At 41.2% G+C, this 19,541-nt stretch overlaps 1 protein-coding gene across 1 annotated transcript; it reads right to left on the minus strand.

Moving 5' to 3' along the window:
• Nucleotides 1–262: 262 nt before the first annotated feature.
• LOC130606688 (myosin-1B-like) lies at nucleotides 263–19,020 on the minus strand. Its single transcript, XM_057423217.1, has 38 exons — nucleotides 18,802–19,020; nucleotides 18,565–18,708; nucleotides 18,315–18,471; nucleotides 17,697–17,724; nucleotides 17,482–17,599; nucleotides 17,310–17,402; nucleotides 17,134–17,197; nucleotides 16,954–17,052; nucleotides 16,746–16,849; nucleotides 16,526–16,664; nucleotides 14,991–15,109; nucleotides 14,748–14,897; nucleotides 13,955–14,125; nucleotides 12,982–13,291; nucleotides 12,249–12,325; nucleotides 11,861–11,948; nucleotides 11,657–11,774; nucleotides 10,677–10,800; nucleotides 10,464–10,600; nucleotides 9,487–9,742; nucleotides 7,529–7,771; nucleotides 7,247–7,423; nucleotides 7,016–7,161; nucleotides 6,838–6,928; nucleotides 6,362–6,751; nucleotides 5,793–5,919; nucleotides 4,819–4,937; nucleotides 4,306–4,502; nucleotides 3,700–3,883; nucleotides 3,448–3,613; nucleotides 3,036–3,160; nucleotides 2,526–2,834; nucleotides 2,178–2,381; nucleotides 1,382–1,507; nucleotides 1,123–1,293; nucleotides 932–1,036; nucleotides 694–789; nucleotides 263–421 (listed from the first exon to the last, which is right to left on the minus strand). The coding sequence occupies exons 1-38, from the start codon at nucleotides 19,003–19,005 to the stop codon at nucleotides 272–274; spliced, it is 5,826 nt and encodes a 1,941-aa protein (XP_057279200.1). The 5' UTR covers nucleotides 19,006–19,020; the 3' UTR covers nucleotides 263–271.
• Between the last annotated feature and the right edge of the window lie 521 nt (nucleotides 19,021–19,541).

Here is a 19,541-nt window from a genome sequence, read left to right on the forward strand (position 1 = left end):
TACAGTGGCTGAAACACTGAAAATACCTGAAACAAGTTTTTAATTGAATGAATTTAAATAAATTAGAAAAACAAATTAGCCTAGAAATTAAGAATTCAGGATAATAATCAAAATACAAAGGTGAACCATTATTTCCTTGGGAAAAGCTCTACAATTTTTATTATCTATGTGTTAATTATCTTGGTAAAGGACTAAGCAGTGATTACAAAGTCAAAGAGATAGAATTTCACATTTTGTGCAATTCTCTTTCACTTCGCACCACGTGAGGCATTTACTCTTCACTTTCTGCCTTGCCAATTTCACGGTTCTTGGCTCGGAGCTTGTTGACCTGGGACTCTGCAATGTCAGCCCGCTCCTCAGCTTCCTCCAGCTTGTGCTGGATTTTGCGGAACTTGGAGAGGTTGACATTGGACAGCTCCTCCTGGGGATACAAAGAGAGATAAAATAGCTTTAAAAATATTTAATAATTACAAAATCACAGAATCAGCTTGGTTGGAAAAGACCTTTAGGGTCATCAAGTCCAAGATCACCAAGTGCTTTACCCGAGCAGTGCCAAGGCCACTATTGAGCTGTGTCATGAAGGGCCTCTTCTACATGGTTTGTGAACACTTCCAAGGACAGAGCAGGGTAAAACACCAACACAGAATTCCCCCTCCATGTGAATGGGGACTGACTGCACTCAGTAATACTTACAGCCTCCTCAGCTTGTCTCTTGTAAGATTTCACTTTCATTTGAAGCTTGTCCACTAGATCTTGGAGCCTGAGAATATTCTTCCGGTCTTCCTCAGACTAGGGTGGTTGTCAAACAGAAAAGAAAGTGAATTATTAGTTTTTCCACACCACAGAACAGCATTTTGTCCAGGATTGCATTGAAACAGCTTTGGTTTTCTGGGCTGAGGGTGTGTGACCTGAAGAACACCACCTGCCTTACCTGGAAGGTCAGCTCCTTCACCCTCCTCTCATACTTGCGCACACCCTTCACGGCTTCAGCGCTGCGCTTCTGCTCAGCATCAACCTCGCCTTCCAGCTCCCGCACCTGCAATCACAAGCCCATCTTTGGAGCTTCCCTGCTATCTCTCCAAGGCACATGCTCACTCTTGCACAAACACCAGCCCTACGCACTCTGGCCTCCAGCTTCTGGATTTGCTTCTTGCCTCCCTTCAGTGCCAACTGCTCAGCCTCATCCAGACGGAGCTGCAGGTCCTTCACCGTCTGGTCCAGGTTCTTCTTCATCCTCTCCAGGTGGGCGCTGGTGTCCTGCTCCTTCTTCAGCTCTTCTGCCATCATGGCCGCCTGAAGAGAGCAAAGGGTCAAAGCCATTTTGGGGCTGGAGACATTCTGGGGGAGAATACATCCAGAATCACCAATGAAAGGATCTCACATCTGTGATGGCCTTCTTGGCCTTCTCTTCAGCATTGCGGGCTTCCTGGATGGTATCTTCCATCTCACCCTGGATTTGGGCAATGTCTGTTTCCAGCTTCTTCTTGGTGTTGATCAAGCTGGTGTTCTGTTGAAGAGCATCAACATGACCATTTTCTTTTTGTTACCTTGTGATATTATATCAAGAATATTGCATAAATATTTTTTTTAATGTAAATTGCCCCATCAGGTCACATGTTATTCTGTTCTAAAGGATCTGCTGTGGCAGCTGTTTGTTTCTCAGCCATGATATGCTTCAGTATTTCAAGAACATCCTCCATAAATCTTTCCTCAAAATTTTTCAGTCAATAGAGAAGGAAATTAGACTTACAAAGATAAAATATGTAATATTTCTTTACAGTTTTCAATCTTGTGGCAGTAAAAGTTTTAAATGGTGATATACCATGCTTATAATGACATTGTTAAATGATGTCAGTAACTGTATTAGTGTATTCCTATTTTGTTAACAATCAACCTGACTTTACAGTCTCAAATGTAGACCTGAAACCCTACAACTCAATTGAGTTTAACAGGTAAGAACCTCACATATCTCTCTAAAATTTATTACTTTTAAGGTATCTGCACTGTAGTCTAGTGAAATTCGCATCTGCACCTGAAAAATCACACTTAATATTTGTTATCCACAAAATAGTGTGAAAATTACAGTGTATTTTACTACTGTTATAATTCAGTCAGTCTTCAGTTATTTTATCTGTATGGATAAAAGCTATAGATACCAAATATATTTCTACACTGACCTGGGTATGGAGGAGCTGAACTCTCTCACTTGCATCCATCAGTTCCTGCTCAGCCACCTTTCTTGTCCGCTCTGTCTGCTCCAGAGCTGCCCGTAGCTCCTCAACTTCAGCCTGCAACAGGTTTGCTCTGCGTTCCACCATGGCCACCTGCTCCTTCATGTCCTCCTGTGCCCTGAGAGCGTCATCCAGTTGAAGCTGGGTATCCTGGAAAGAAAGACAAGAAGGACTGTGAAGTATATTTTCCTATTTTCCCTTTTCCTATTTTCACATAGTTCTGATAAAATTGTACAACAGGGAAATATTTATCTTATTCATTAACCAGTGAGCACCTGTTTTGTTGTGCCATACCTTGAGCACTCCCTGTGTGTTTCTCAGGTTCTTTTGTGCCTCAGCAGCCTGGCGATTGGCATGGCTGAGCTGGATCTCCATTTCATTCAGATCTCCTTCCATCTTCTTCTTGAGACGCAGGGCTTCATTCCTGCTCCTGATCTCAGCATCCAGGGTGCTCTGCAAGGACTCCACAATTCTGAGGTGGTTTCTCTTCATCTGTTCGATCTCCTCATCTTTCTCTGCGATCTTCCTATCAATTTCAGTCTTCACCTGGTTGAGCTCAAGTTGGAGGCGCAGGATCTTTCCCTCTTCATGTTCAAGGGATGCCTGGACAAGAGTAAATTAGAACAATTCCTGTGTGGCAAATGCTCAACCTGAAGCTCTAAGTAAAATGGGAGAGCCATGTTTAAATAATATTTAGCACTTTGATGCAAACACTCGTTTCCTCAAGTCTGAGAATGACTTGATAGTACTTGTAATGAGATAGAGATCCAAGATGTGTAAATAGCAACAAATAATGATGTGTACCTCAGCTTCCTCCAGTGAGGCTTGGAGCTCAGATTTCTCCTGCTCAATCTGCTTCTTAACTTTCTCCAGCTCATGAATCGCTTTCCCTCCCTCAGCAATCTGCTCCGTGAGGTCAGAAATCTCTTCTGTGGGAACAAGGACCAATGGCATGGTTGGGCACAGAGCAGAATGGGAAGGGCCCTCACACACCAACGTGACAGGCACCTTTGCCCATGTGCAGGCACAGACCCATGTGAAGCGGTGGGTACTGGTGGGTGCTGAGAAAGCCCTGCCAGGAGCAGAGGGCCTGGTTGGAGGAGGCCTTGGGTGATATGGTTTAGTGTGTGGTATCCCTGCCCATGGCAGGGGGATTGGAACTTGATGACCTTAAGGTCCTTTCTAGCCCTAACTATTCTATGATTCTATGACTTACGCTGCAAGTTCTTGTTCTCACGCTTCAGCGTTTCCAGGTGGTCCAAGGACTCCTCATAGGCATTCTTCATCTTAAACAGCTCTGTGCTAAGAGAGCGGGCCTCCTTCTGGGAGGCTTCCAGCTCAGCCTGTGTTTCCTCATACTTCTGCTTCCATTCTGTCAGGATCTGAAGAGAAAAGGGGTGTCAGTATGGATGTGACAATGAGGAGGGGATGCTCTCCCCAGAAGCTCCCAGTCTGGAGCCTGTAAGACCTTGTCGAAGTTCTTCTGCTTCTTATCCAGAGCTGCACAGGCAGCATTTGATCTCTCCACGTCAATCATCAGGTCCTCCACTTCATTCTGCAGCCTCTGCTTTGTCTTTTCTAGGGAGGCACATTTGGCATTGACAGCTTCAACATGTTCCTCTGCATCCTGCAGGCGCTGTGCCAGCTTCTTCCTGCAATGTAGTAAGCACAGGTCCAGGTGAGGACGCAAATGGGAGCCAATGTTGTGCAGCCACTATGTTTTTCAGAGGAGCACCCTATGCCACTTGTTTTGTGTGATTCTCATTTACACAGAAGTATAGGACCTCTCCCCAAAAGCCACTGTATTTCTATGTCTGAATACAGGGCTCAGAGAACTCATGCTCTGCTGTTCACTCTTCTACTCATGTCAGCATGTTTCTGCTATTGTGCATCTGAAGAGCTTTGCTGCTTCTGCTTTCCTCCTATGCATACCTGTTTTTGGTTATGTACATTCTCTAACTTCCTGCCACCCCATCCCAAAGCAGAGCATTGACTTCTTCCTGACAATATCACAGCGGTCTCCTCAAATTTCCATTCTCAGTCTCTGCCAGCCCTGCTCAGCTTCCCCTCGTACTTGGCTTCCTCCATCTCCTCCATGCGCTGAATTGCGTCCGTCTCATATTTTGTTCTCCAATTGGACACTTCACTGTTCGCCTTGGATAGGGCACGCTGCAGCTCCCCCTTGGCTTCCTGCTCCTCCTCATATTGTTCCCGGAGCAAGTCACAGTCGTGGCGAGCAGACTGCAAGGCGTGGGCCAGTGCGTTCTTGGCCTGTAGGGAAGAATTTTAGTATGGCAATGAATGGAAGTATCGTGGTAAATCTCCTGCCTGAAGTATTCATGGGCACTGGATTGTTCTAATGTGGGAATGATGGCAAGGTACTGAAGGAGAAAGGAAGATCTGGGAACCTGCAGAAGACTTAATGACTAGGCAGTAGAGAAGGAAGAGCAAAGCTAATATGAGAACAGCTGACTGCATTATCCAAGTGTTTTTTTTCTCCCTCCTGTTCATTCTGTAATTTCATATGTATCTGAAGCCCCTCCTGGACAGGAGAAATCCAATGGAGAAGACTGTGAAGCTTTCTCACCTTGATCTCTTCCTCTAGGTGCCTCTTGAGCTCCTCAATCTGTTGGGTGAAAGCCTGCTTGCCTCTTGACAGCTGAGAAATCAGAGCATCTTTCTCCTCCACCTGGCGCGAGTATTCCCCTGAGGGAAGTCAGATGAGTAAAGGAGCTTCTTTATGCCTTACTGAAAAGTGTCAACCTTGATAATTAAATGCATATAAAAATATTTGGAGTTTAACAACATTTTATTTCTTCCATGGAATTCTAATTGCTTATACCTGTCCATAGCTCTGAGAATGCTGAAGTATTTATCTTGGAGGCAAGAAATGAGGTACATCATGCCCTTTTTCCAATATCTGACTAGTCTTAATGTATATTTGCACTAAGTCCCATGGTCCCTTCAAGCCTCAAGCTTTCAGAATTAGTACTATACTGTGTATGTGCTCAGGTATATCACTGTCCTGTCCTGAATGTCTCTGGGAAGAAGGATGAAGTCTAGGTTATGAAGTGGATGAATTCTCCTTTGAAACTCCAGTCATAGAATTATAGAACAGTCCCATTTGGAAGAGACCTTTCATGGGAAAGAGCACCTAGATATGGTTATGTGTCACCCTCTCCAGTCAGGTCTTGGACACCTCCAGTGATCAGACTCTACCACACCCCTGTGAAGGTTGTTCCATCCACTGTTTGTTCCAGTCCATGTTACTGGTCCTGCTTCAGGATGCCTGTATCTCTCTGGTATGGGTAGCCTAGCACAGGACACAGCACCCCACGTGGGCCTTCAACTGTGCCGAGCAGGGATAAGGATCACCCCTTTTAACCTTCTGGCAACGCTTCTCCTGCATCTTGAGATTCTGTTGGCTGCATTTGTCACAAGAGCACATTTCTGGTTAATGTTCAGCTGTGGTTCCAGCAAGACTTCATGATCTTTCTGGCCATTTTTTTTAAAGCCTCATGTCATGTACAGTGTTCTCTTTAAACCCCAGAAATGTCTTACCAGATTCTGTTTGTAGCCGAGCTCTCTGAGCACTTATGTCATTAATTGTGCGCTGTTGTTCCTCCTCCTTTGTCTTAATCTCACTGAGCTGATCTTCTAGGGCGCGACATATCTTCTCCAGATTTGCCTGTTTTCATGAAAAACAGAGTGAAAGATGATTGGTGTTTCAACACATAATTACTGAGAATTTCAAGTCTTCTCAAGGGCCCAAAATGAAGCCAATTATAGGAATGAAGGAATGATAAGAAAAGGGTAAGGTAGAAGTAATATCTATTTTAGGAGAACCAAAGAAGTGACTAAATCAGTGCCTTTCATTTCATATCATAATATTTTGAACCAGGAAATGAGTTCCTATAGTTCTTTAGGTTAGGTACTACAAATGAATTATTCTGGTTGTCTTATACTACTACAGAAATATACAATTCAGTTCAAGTGATGAAGTGCAACTATTTATTTTTAAGCATGACTAACTTAAATTTCTAAGTTAAAATATAAATACTTGCTTATGTTTGAATCACTACAAAGAAATATTCTTTTGAGGCAGAAATATCTAGAAGGTATTTGTGTACCTTGGCTTTGGAGACGGACTCCATGTTACTGGCCAGGTCGTCGATCTCCATCTTCAGCTCGCTCTTCTCCTTCTCCAGCTTCTGCTTCACTCGCTGCAGGTTGTCGATCTGCTCCCCAAGCTCAGCGGTGCTGTCCGCGTGCTTCTTGCGCAGGGCAGCAGCCGTGGCTTCGTGCTGCAGCGTGGCCTCTTCGAGGTCACGACGCATCTTCTGGAACTCGGCCTCACGCTTCTTGTTCATCTCGACCTGAGCTGCTGTAGCCCCTCCTGCTTCTTCCAGGCGCTCGCTGATCTCCTCCAGCTCCCTCGAGAGGTCAGACCGATGCTTCTCTGCTTTTGCCCGAGAGGTTCGCTCTGCCTCAATTTCCTCCTCCAGTTCCTCAATACGAGCCTGGAGAACGTCAGGGACCATTCACACCCGTGCCCTCCTCTTACCTGACCCGGATGGATGAGAGAGCAGAAGGAACAGAAACTTGCCTGCAATTCTTTAATCTTCTTCTGTAACTGCATGCCCAGGGTTTGCTCATCCTCAATTTTGCTCTGGATCTGGCTGATTTCAAAGTCTTTCCTTTGGGCAAAGAAAACCATGTTAGAGCTGAAAGAAAAAAGACAAGTGCAACAGGCCAGTGCTCAGGTGCCCCACAGCCACACTTACTTCTTGAGTTTCTCATCCAGTTGCTGCTTATCATTTTCCAAATCCATGATGTTGTCCTGGGCCAGCTTCAAGTCTCCTTCGAGTTTCCTCTTGGCTCTCTCAAGGTCCATGCGCAGCTTCCTCTCTTGCTCCAGGGACCCTTCCAGCTGAAATGAGAAAGACTATGAATACCCTGTCCACCAGATCTAACCCCATACCTGCCTTGTTCTTGCTGTATGCCTATGCACTTACATCATCCACTTGCTGCTCCAGCTTGGTCTTAGCTTTGGTGAGTGTATTGACTTTGTCCTCTTCTGCCTGCAGGTCATCCAGTGTCTGCTGATGGGCCTCTTGGAGGGCTTTCCTCTCTTTTGTCAGCTTGGTGATATTCTCATCTAGGGCTGCCATCTCCTCTGTGAGGTTTTTCACCTTTGAGAAGAAAGGAGGAAGTGAACACAAAGGAAATAGGTACAGAAGTCCTGTAACAGCACAGATCTCTTTTCTAGAGCATGACTGACAGGTTCTGCCTCATACCTTGTTTTCAGTGGCATGTTTTTCCTTCTCAACCTTGGCCAATGTTAACTCAAGGTCATCAATATCTTTCTTCAACTCTGAGCATTCATCCTCCAGTTTTCTCTTTTTGGCTGTCAGCTCAGCATTCATCTCTTCTTCCTCTTCTGCTCTCTCTGTCAGCTCCTTAATTTTGCCTTCCAACTGGATTTTTGCTTTGATGAGCTGTTCACATCTTTCCTCTGCATCAGCTAAAGCATCAGCTTCCTACACATGATTGAGTTAAATAAAGTAGTTCTCACATAAGTGTTTTTTCTTACTGATTTTCAAACCAGGAATTCTTATTTTCAAAGAAGTCCTTTTTAGTTAAAATTCATTACTGTTCAGTATCTGTTTGGCTTGGACTTTATCCATCCCAGAAAATAAATTAATATATTATCACATTATAGGTAGAGACTCTTAGGATTCTTTAAAAAGGCTTTAACTGCTCATGCAAATCCAAAATTAATTTATTTCCTGATATCATATATAGCAATATTACCCTTGTAACTTTTTATCGTTTTACTGATGTTGCATTTGACTCGCCTGTAAAGTGGTATAGTCTTCTACTGAAGAGACCATCTAGATTAGATCATTATTCAGGCTACATATTAGGAAAAAATTCTTCATTATGAGCATGGTGTGACACTAGCACAGGATGCCCAGAGAAGCTGTGGCTGCCCCATCCCTGCCAGTGTTCAAGGCCAGGTTGAATAGGGCTTGGAGCAACCTGATCTAACCGAAGGCATCCCTGCTCGTGGCAGAGGGTTGGAACTAGATGAGTTTTAAGGTCCCTTCTGACTCAAACTGTTCAATGATTTTATTATTCTATGATGCAGGCAGATTTTGTAGGATACAGTCTTTAAAACCTGAAACATTTAGCTGAGAAAACGATTAAAACTGTTCCAAAAAGATTTACTGAGCATGAATTTAATTTTTGGTTTTGGACAACTTTGTGTTAAGATCTCTATTTCAAAGAGAATAGTTGAATCAGGCCTTTTTCTAGCCCTTGTGGTGAAGAACAACAGTTTGGAAGGGAGAACCGTGTATATCAGGGTAGTATCAATTACCTGGGTTTCCATGCATTTTAAGATGAAATTTATTAAGAAGTGATCTTTATTGTCTACATACTGCTTGTTCTTCTCCTCTTAGTTCTAGTGAAGAGCAATGATACTACCCAGGCAGAAGACTTTTTAAAGTACAACAAGACAGCTAGGTTGGGGTTTGTGTTGTGTAGATTTAGATATCTGCCATGATATCAAGATACAGTCCATTCAACAACAAAAGAATATTACATCTTTAAACCAATTGTATCATACTCTAAAAGGATGAATTTCTTGATGAAGAGCAAGGAGTATCTGAGGCTACTAGCTCATATGTAGACTTTAAAAGTGTAGGCATCAAAATGGGGAAGATGAATTGTAATCATTGCTTGAAAAGTCAGTTTAAGAGGATTATTTTTGTTACTTTTTTATTTCAGGGAAAAAGGGGAGGGCTCCACTTCCATCACTGTTTTTCCAGAGGAGGCAGGGACAATAATTGCTAGAGAAATCCCTGACAGTATCGCACCCTCCTACTCCACCTGAATCCACTTGTGATTGTTCAAGTAAAAGGTGTTAATAGAACCTCTAGACTACCTTCACTGATCAGATTATAATATATAAGAATTATATAGCACATATGTGCCACACATATTTTAAAATGTCATAATGTAAAACGTAATATATGCTCACTGGAAAGTGATGATATTTCTCTTTATTGAAAATATAAGGAGCCAGATTCAATAATTCATTGTGAACTGATTAATATTTCTAGATTTTCCTTGCTATTTTGTAAAATACATTTAAAAAATAGATACTGTTTGTGATAATGTGCCTCTTACTGAAACCCTTGGAATCATTTTAGAGGCAACATTACAAGCCAAAACCATTAACAATACTCACAGCCTGTACTTGGAGCTGCAGATCATTTTTCTCCTGCACCAGTTTCACCATTTTCTCCTCCATCTCCTTCCTCTTTGCCTCAGACTTTGCAAGCTCTTCCTTGGTTTTCTCAAACTCTTCCTTCATGTTGGCCATCTCCTTCTCAGATTCGGCACTCTTCAGCAAGGGCTTGATCTTAAAGAACAGCTTCATCCAGGGCCAGTGCTTCACATTCATGAAGGACCTAACATTGTACTGAATGCAGAAGATGGACTCCCTGAAAGGTAATAAAAATTTTATCTATTGTTATATTTATGATACATATTTAATCCTATATCTTGACACATATAACATGAAGTTCTATGTACAATACTTTATAGTTTCATATATCACTGTGCATATAAAATATTTATTATAAATTATTAAGTATATATTTCTTAAGTATATTTAGGATATTTAATATATATACATATGTATCTCTGAGGAAAACTCCCTAGTGTGATGCAGATTATCAAACATTATGAACACTTTTGAAGTACTTATGAACACTTCTGAAAGATGTTTGGCTTGCTTTCACGGTCAAAAATGGAACAGCTCCAGAACTTGATTTGATTTCTTTCATGAAAGTTATCCAAGGGAAGAGTACACTTCTCTTGTGCTAAAATTATGTCTTTTTCACCTTTGGTTGTAATGGTGACTTAAAATAATCAGCTTTGACTAGATGTCTGGTTTCTGGACATACATATAGTGTAACCATTTACTGAATTTAGGAAAAACTAGTACAAAGGGTGATATAAGTTAAAAATGGTGATGTTTCCCCTGTATCAGGACTTTATACTCTTCATCTACTGCAAGGGTATGCTCCCAAATACATCCATATTGCTAAACTGAATTAATGATAAGTAAATGAGATTTGGTGAGAAGAAGCTTATTTTCAATTTTCTTCATGTCATTGATATCTCATGAGGATTGGCCCAGCAAGCCAAATAAGTATCTACCTCCTATCCATCATTTTCTTGAACTCCAGTCTCATCAGGTAGCCCCGGCACATGGCTTGTGTGTGGGTGATGAGCTGTACCAGCTTCTCATCCCTCATCTCCTCCAGGAGTCCCAGCAGCCCAGCTTTGAAGAACACCTTGAGAAAGGGAATGTTGCTGCACATCACTGACAGGTAGAGCAGGAACAATACATCAGTCAAGCAGTATTTGTACCTTTGTGTGACCCAATTTGTACTGGGTGTGGTCCACATCAATGGATCCAAGGAGCTTCTCAGATGCCTTCTTGTTGTCCATGAACTGTCCCTCTGGGATTGCACTGGCATTAAGCACCTTGTACCTATAGGTTGAAGTAGAATTTAAAGAAATTCAGATTCCTGAAAGCTCAATCAAACCTGTACCAACTGATGCCATTGTTAAGATTCTTGGAAGGGAGACCAAGAGAGGAAGAGAGGTGAATAAGTCTGAACTCTGTTCCATTCTTTAGAAATCACATTTGCTTGGGTAAACATATATTTTTGAGAAAAATTTGCACTTTTCTTAATCTACAAATTCTTGACACAGAATGGGTACAGATTTCTATTGGGAACTGATATATTTCACATGCCCTGTTATCTAATGCCTTATCTCAAAATAGAATCATAGAGTAGTTAGGGCTGGAAAGGACATTAAGATCATCTAGTTGAACTTTATGTGCAAGAACAAAATACAGGGAGAGGAGAAACCATTCTTCATCCAAAACATTGGCAGTATGTACTCTGTGAGTACTGCTGATACAGAGCAAGAAGTGAGATCTTTTAATTTTATTTCGTTTTCCAACAAGTTAGTCTAGAATATGCTATAGATTCTTTATTCTCATTTCTCTGCTGATGGCTGCAAGTTACCTTCTTTAACTTGCCTAGAAGTTAAATAAGTCTGAGTTAGTCAACTTCTTTTCTGGATAGTTAATTAAAAAATGCCTTATCCCATATCAGAATGTGAATCAAGGACAGGAATAAATAATTTGAAAATTCCTCTTCTTTTAGTTAGCTATAGAAAGAAACCTGATGACTAACTTTGACCATTGACCTTTTTATGCCTAAAATGTAGGTACAATAAACTCCTCTTGTAACTCCCACAGTAGTTAAAATAATCAGGAAATGCAAGTTATTCAGTATTTGTGGATATGGCGGAGGGTGGATGATTTGGAATCTGACCTTTGCTTGAAGTCTGCATAGACTATTCTGCTGGGGAATCCTTTCCTGCAAATTCTTATCCCTTCCAGTACACCGTTACACCGCAACTGATGCAGCACCAGCTCATGTTCCATGGCACCTAATAAATGACATAATGAATTGCTAATTCATTGTACTGCATGGAGAAGAAGAAATTTATTGTATCTTTGAACTTTAACAACTTACCGGGTGTTTTTGTTTCATTAGGAATGAGGCATCGCACAAAATGAGGATGTGTGCTTCGCAGATTGCTCATCAGCTTGTTTAAATTCTCCTTGAAGAGCAAGAGCAAAGACTTGGGTTTAAGAATGTCATGTGTACAATATCACTAATAGATGGAGTAAAGACACTGCAATAAAACCATCAGCAGTATTTTCTTTTTTATCAAATTTTCATGCAGTTCTGAAAGAATACTTCTGAGGATTCAATGAGAATCCTTTGTTAAGAAGCACATGCCTTTATTTTTTCTGACAATAAGGATTTTGCATATGAAATTAATCTAAAACTTTTCTGAACTAGATTTTCTATCTTCTTTTCAGAAAATGAGAAAGTTATAATAATTATTCTACTGTACCCGGAAAACAGCTGAGACAGTTTGGAAGGAAGCACCCTTCTTCTTGGCACCCTTCTTGCTGCCACCACCACCACTCTCTAAACAATAATATAATTTTTGAAACAGAGAAGAACATCAAAAGCATGCGGTTAGAATCTGAAAAAAAAAAATCTGTGCTCATCTTAAATTATAGAAAATATAATAACATGATCAAAATTTGCAAATGTATACAGTGTTACAAAGGGAGACTCATAAAAGTTACAGTGGGAGACTTGACTTGTTCAGATGATAGCATAATGAAATCTAATGTCTTCAAGTTGAAGTTCAGAAAATGCGAACATAAAATGTAATACTTTGCATAGTAAGATATTTAAGGATTTAAATACATCCCTAGTGAATATACTAAATGCAGTCTTTATGGATCTTCACATCTAAGGATGTGCATAAATTTAGCAGCACATTGATACATTTGATTGAGTTCTTGAAGTATTTGGGAATGCCCCATATTACAGAAATCTGGTTTGTTGGCTCGTCTACGTTAATGCTGTAGTACAGCTGCCTGGTCTTTAAACCTACAGATCTATTAAGGTTTCTAGGGAAATGTAATATCCTTTATTAGTCTGAGTGACTGAGTTCCAAAAGTCAGATGAGATTTGGAGTTTTCAGTTTTTAAATCTTAAATGTTATTTCAAAATGTTATTGCAATTTTTTTTTTTTTTTTAAATTATAGTACAACTTATTTAAAAGGAATCACCTGCTTCCCCGCCACCAACAGAGGCGAAGAGTAAGGCCAGTGTCTTCAGGGATGACTTCTGGTAGAGCCCCACAACACTTTCATTCAAGGGATCCTTGTTCTTCTCAAGCCAGCCACTGATGTTGTAGTCCACTGTGCCAGCATAGTGCACCAGCGAGAAGTGAGCCTCAGCCTTGCCTTTGGCAGGTTTAGGCTTCTGGAAGTTGTTGGACTTGCCCAGATGTTGGTCATAGAGCTTGTTCTTGAAAGAGGTGTCAGTTGCCTTGGGGAACATGCACTCCTCTTCCAGGATGGAGAAGATGCCCATGGGCTGGAAGAAGTAGCAACACGTGATGAATGAAAGTGTGGAAGCAAGAAGCAGGCAAAATGTATATGAGAGAGGAATGGAAGATAAAAATCATAAAAAACCCCCCCTCAAAATGTGTAGTCTTATATTCTTCCAGAATTGGCATTTTGTTAGTGGATATGCCATCAGTTATATGAAAGCAAAATCACCAGTAAGTTTCTGATAGATCAGACGTGTGATGTAATAAAGACCTAGCATCTAGAAATACACTATGTGCATGATAGTTGAAGACGGAAAGCAAAAGAAATGAAATTAGGAGCATTCTGACATAAGGCTTTATGCTTCCTTAATGCTTTTTCTTGGAAAGAAGACAAAAAAAATTCTTTATGTATATATTAAACCAGAAGTTGCTCAGTGCATTTACTCACTCAGCATGCATTAAAAAATACACACGTTTGAGTATGAACTCCAGAACAGTGGCTAGGACTGACGTTTTTGCCCCATTTAGGTCATGTGTACTATCCCACGAACAGTGTAGTAGCAGACAAATTAAAATGTATGTGCAAAAATGATGTTAAGTGCTGCGTTAAGTGTGGATACCATGCATTAGAGTGGTCTAATTTGAGCACAGAAGACTTCTTTTACATTTTACATCTGGAAAACTATTAAGTGTGTAGGGCCCAGAACCTTCTCAATGAGCTCAATGCAGGCAGCCAGGTCCATCCCAAAGTCAATGAACTCCCAATCAATTCCTTCCTTCTTGTACTCCTCCTGCTCCAGCACGAACATGTGGTGGTTGAAGAACTGTTGCAGTTTCTCATTGGTGAAGTTGATGCACAGCTGCTCCAGGCTGTTGAACTGCAAATGCAGAGATTTACTTACTTGTGTTCCGTTTCAGAAACACTTTTCATCTTCCAATAGGTTTTATTTTTAACTCATGTTTGAGGTCCTGAATTCTAGTCATGGGACTGGACAGGTGTCTGGCACAGTCCATCCTCTAATCTACCCTTTCAGACCCTAGCACTTTCTTAATGTGTCTCTGAGTTATGAAATGATTTACAGAGCTTTGTCCAAGTCCAGCTTTTCATCTGCTTGAATTTGTCTATATGGTCAATCTATTTACAAGTATTCAGAGCATTCCCAATGGCTTCAGCATTGCAAAAATCTTCCTTCAAGATGGCATATTTTAACTTCCTCAAACTCTGGTTCTGCTACCTATCAGCTGTTCTACATCCCTATATCACTTTTCAATGCAATTTGCACTTTTGCATGCAACAATAGACATCTCTAGAAATCTGCAGCCTTAGTGGGATAATACATACTATGAGAACCAGAAGAGTGCCATTCCTACAGGAATGTCAGGATTATCCAATAAATAAAGACAATCCCTAATTAAAAACAAACAAACAAATCCAACCCAATACTATTCCCATTTCTTAATGCCCCTTTCAGGAAACCTGTATGAAGATGCTCTCCTTACATCAAAGATCTCAAAGCCAGCAATGTCCAGGACACCAATGAAGTACTGTCTGGGCTGCTTCGTATCCAGCTGTTGGTTGATACGAACAACCATCCACAAGAACATCTTCTCAAAGACAGCTTTTGCCAAGGCACCCACTGAATTGTATACCTAAAAGAAAAGAAAAGTTACCATCCAGAGCAAGAGAGGAAGTTCAGAATTTTTAACTCATGTCATTTTTCTCTATCATCACTTGTTTCTTACCTGCTGCACAGTTTGACCCTTGGTCACATATTCATTCCCAACTTTGACCCGCGGGTAGCAGAGGGCCTTTAGCAGTTCAGCTGAATTCAGACCCATCAGATAAGCAGCCTTATCAGCAACTAAGGAACCAAGCATACAGCAGGATTAACTCTCCAGTAGACCTATTTTGTCATTCAGAATAATTTCTGCAGAAGCTACATATATTTGTCATATACTTCAAAATATTGTAATTTTTCTTGATTTACTGATTTTTTTCCCACTTAGTTTAGACAATTTGTAAATGTAAAGATTCTTCTAAATGCCTTTAAGATGAACATGTAAGTTTTTGAAACAAATGACCAGACACAAAAGGGCATAGGGCCATGAATGCAGGTCAAACAAGTCAAAATTTCTGGACAGATAGAAAAGGGAACTGGTTGGTATTGAAGTATACTGTACTGAAAATTGTAGTCAGTGAAACTGTACTGTCATTAGTGAAATAGAGATTAGTGTAGTATTACAGCAAAAACACGAATACATATCTGCTACAACTTTTATAGTGGGTCGCATTTCCTCCTAAAGAGACACTCATAGGTCTTTTTGAGCTCTCATTTCATCTGAAACTCAACTATAAAATACAAGCACTGTAGCTCTGGATATACACTATCATCACTTTTCAATTTGTTTCCTGTCTTCTCACAGCAAAGGTGATGGCAAGTAACAGTGTTATTTACAGAGTCATTAACATAAGAAGCCCAGACCTCATTATAAATATATATTTACAGATGCTAATTTTAAGCTGCTTCTACTTTATGTGGTATTTATAACTATTTAATGTACATTTATCAATAGAAAAAATAAGGTATGAAACAAGAACAAAATTGGAACTTACATTTTATTTCATTTTTGAAGAGTTATATTTTTATAATTATATAGTAATCTAATACTATTCTATTCATCTGTAATTCTTTTGGTTATATTCATGCAATGATCAGTTATTATTTTACCTATTTTACTATTACTGTTCATCATTATCAGATTAATTGCAACTGTATTTCTGCCAGCCATTTTCATTTGTCTTTTCTAAAAGAAACTCAAACCACAAACATTAAAAAACAACTGAGGAAAAGACTCCTTGATAGTTCATGTTTTCAATACATGTAAATAACGCTGTTTTCATAAAAATACTTCCCTAAACTTTTAAAGGAATGCAGCTGTGAACAATTATAGGCAAAGCAAATGTGATAGACATATCTTTAAATGCCTATTTTTCAAGCATGGATGTGTTGAGACATGTTGAGACTCTACGGAAAATGCAGAACATACAAGCCACAGATGCAGCATTAAGTGATATTCCTTTTTAGCAACCCCATGTATAATGAAGTAGCACAATGCTCAATTCAAGCACTCTGACTTGTCTTCAGCCTCAAAGAGGAGCAGTTTCAGGATTCTGGCTTCTTGGCAGGCTAGGTCAATGATTCTGACCATTAATTTTACTGCCTGTGTTGATGAGTGCTCTGGTCTATACTATGCTCCAGTATAGGTTTTGCTGGTACCTTCTGTGCCGTCCGGCTCTGCCTGCTCCTCACGTTGCTTCTGCTTAAACTTCAGGTTGCCATAATGCATGACAGCCCCTGTCAGCTTATAGATGGCTGTCTTCTCATCAGGAGTGAAGCCCAGGATGTCAATGGCACTCTAACAAAAGAATCAGGAGAGTAAGTAGCATGCCTGGTAAAGGTAAGAGTCTGCCTAAGATAACTTCAGTGTATTACTTACATCTGTGGCCATCAGCTCTTCCTGGTCATTAATGCTGGGAACCGTGATCTCACCTTGACTCACATACAGATAGTCATATGGGTTGGTGGTGATCAGTAACATCTCTGGAAAGAAGGGCAAACCGCATACAGATCAATGGTAGTTAGCACATACAGAGTTAAATGTTGTTCCATGAGCTTTGTCTGTAGCAGTTAGTGATCTTGCCTACCAATGAGCTCTGGCTTCTTGTTGGACATGATCTGATAGAATATGTGGTAGCTTCTTTCTGCCTTGAGCTGGAAAGTGACTCTGGACTTCTCCAGCAGATCTGGCAAGGATGGTAGGACAGAGTTAGAGCAAGAACTGAGGAAGATGGAAGGCAAAGGATGAGGCCAGGAGGGCCACTTACATGTTTCAATGTCTGCAGAAGCCAGTTTCCCCGTGGCACCAAAATGGATTCTGATGAACTTACCCTGAAAGAAGCAGAAAAGCCAATGGAGATCTATTTGACCAATCCTGGTAGCAAGAACATTTGAGTCAGCTTGCTGACAGCTAAAAGTAATTTAGTGCCAGGCGACAACTTACAAAGCGCGAGGAGTTGTCATTCCTCACGGTCTTGGCATTACCAAAAGCCTCCAGCAGTGGGTTGGCACTGATGATTTGATCCTCAAGTGTCCCCTAAAATAGAAATCTTGTTGTCATGATATAGCTCATCAATGAATTTGATAGTTGCGGGTTCCTACCCCTAGGATCTCACCTGCATTTTGCCTTGTGCCTGTGGCTCTTCCTTCTTCTTGTCCCCACTCGCTGCAATTGTTGCAAAGTACTGGATGACACGCTTTGTGTTCACAGTCTTCCCTGCTCCGGATTCTCCGCTGTGCAACCAACAAGAGAAGCAGGGAGCGTGTGGTCAGGCAGGAGGTCCCCTGGCACTGGGCACCGCGCAGGGACCAGAGCAGGGAGTGTACGTACGTGATCAGGACTGACTGGTTCTCGCGATCTAGGAAAGAGTCAAAATGAATCATAGTATTAGTTGTTGTCCCAAGGGACATTAAACTGAATGAGAAATAAAGCCGTAAATGCAAGTTGGGTCATCCCCAAAGTCCAGGTGTGGTAGTTCAAGCAGCCCAAGACTACCCAATTCCCTTCCACATCCGAACAATAGAAAGTATAACCTGAAATGAATGCATTGCAGCATGCCTCTTACGGCAATTGAGCTGTAAGAAGCATGTGGTCCTCACGATCTGTGTGCCCTCTTGACCTTCACATAGTACTCATCAAGAAATCTAATCATATTGGCTGTATGTATCTAGTATATAGAATAAGTCTTTCTGTCCCATCAGGAAAAAAAATTAAAGTGCAGTAGTAGTTTCTGCAGTGGGAGTATGATTAATTTCATACATTAAAGTGTAAATAATACACATTGCTGAATCCAGGCTTTCTTCTGGGTCACTTAAAATTAATTCCTGTGTAACTCGCTCAAGCTTTCAGTCGCACAGCTCAGAGGTGGTTTTAGCCGGTTTGTCAAGTGCCCCGGTGAGGTCAGTGGGGACTTTGGTCTACACTGCTGTGAGGGAATCAAGCACTCACCAGTCAGCATGAACTGATAGGCATTGTCAGAGATGGAGAAGATGTGTGGAGGAGCCTCCTGGCGCTTCTTGCCTCGGTAGGCCAACACCACCTCGGGGTTGTACACCGGCAGCCACTTGTAGGGGTTGACGGTGACACAGAAGAGACCCGAGTAGGTCTGTGGGGAAGGGAGACAGCACGTTGGCTTCCACTTAGGCTGGCAGAGCAGTTCCTCCCAGCTACCCAGAGGAAGACTGCTGCTGGTACTTACGTAGATCATCCAGGCTGCGTAACGCTCTTTGAGGTTGTACAGCACAGCGGGTTCATGGAGGTGGGTCATCATGGCCATGTCCTCGATTTTATCATACTTGGGAGGATTCATGGGAAAGACTTGGTCTTCCTTCACAGTCAGGGTCTGTCAAAGAATAGAAAGATTCAAAATTGACCTCTAAAAGTCCACAGTATGATTAATTTGTATTCTTAAGCTATGGATTTTTATGCAACTCACCTCTCCATCTTCAGTCTTGACGGTGATCTTCCCTGCTTCTTTGCTCTGGATTTTGCCTTTCACATAGGATTCCTTAGAATGCACCACAAAGACTGATGATTTGGCATCGAAAGGCTTGTTCTGGGCCTCTATTCTCTCCTTTTCTGACTTCCGGAGGTAAGGAGCTGCCTCCCCAAAGGCAGCCATCTCAGCATCTGACGACATGGCTGCTCTTTACTAGGGGTAATGCAACGAGTATCTGCGAGGGTAGAAAATACATTACAATATCACATGGTGGAAGAAACACTCCCACAGCACAGTGGATCAAATGCTGCTTTGCTGTAGGCATCAACTGCTTGAATTGACACCCTCATTTTCCTGCTAAGTCATAGCAATGTTCTATAATTTTCTTGCCTTTATTTCTGTTTTATGTAGTCCACACCTCCTGGATGACAGCTTTTACAGAGGAATGCTTTCTGTGCATTCACTAGGTATTTCCAATTCTGGTACTGTGAAAGCTCTCTCATGCCTTTTTTTGTTTACCACCTTTCAGACTCTGAGATTTGTTTACAGAACACTAGAAGAGGCACAGCACACTGGGTATGCAGAGAGCTAATATTACTAGCACTTCTCACTAAAGACATTCCCCGTAATATAATAGCTCAAGTTGTCATATATTTTAATTATTCCACAGATCCGTCTGCTAGCAAACAGAGCTGATATCCTCTGCTTTGATCTTTTTTTTGTAACAGAAACCAAGT

Source organism: Pezoporus wallicus, unplaced genomic scaffold (assembly GCF_028554395.1).
Source record: "Pezoporus wallicus isolate ANWC-B61680 ecotype Strahan unplaced genomic scaffold, APGP_CSIRO_Pwel_v1 contig_8723, whole genome shotgun sequence".
NCBI classification, from domain to species: Eukaryota; Metazoa; Chordata; class Aves; order Psittaciformes; family Psittacidae; genus Pezoporus; species Pezoporus wallicus.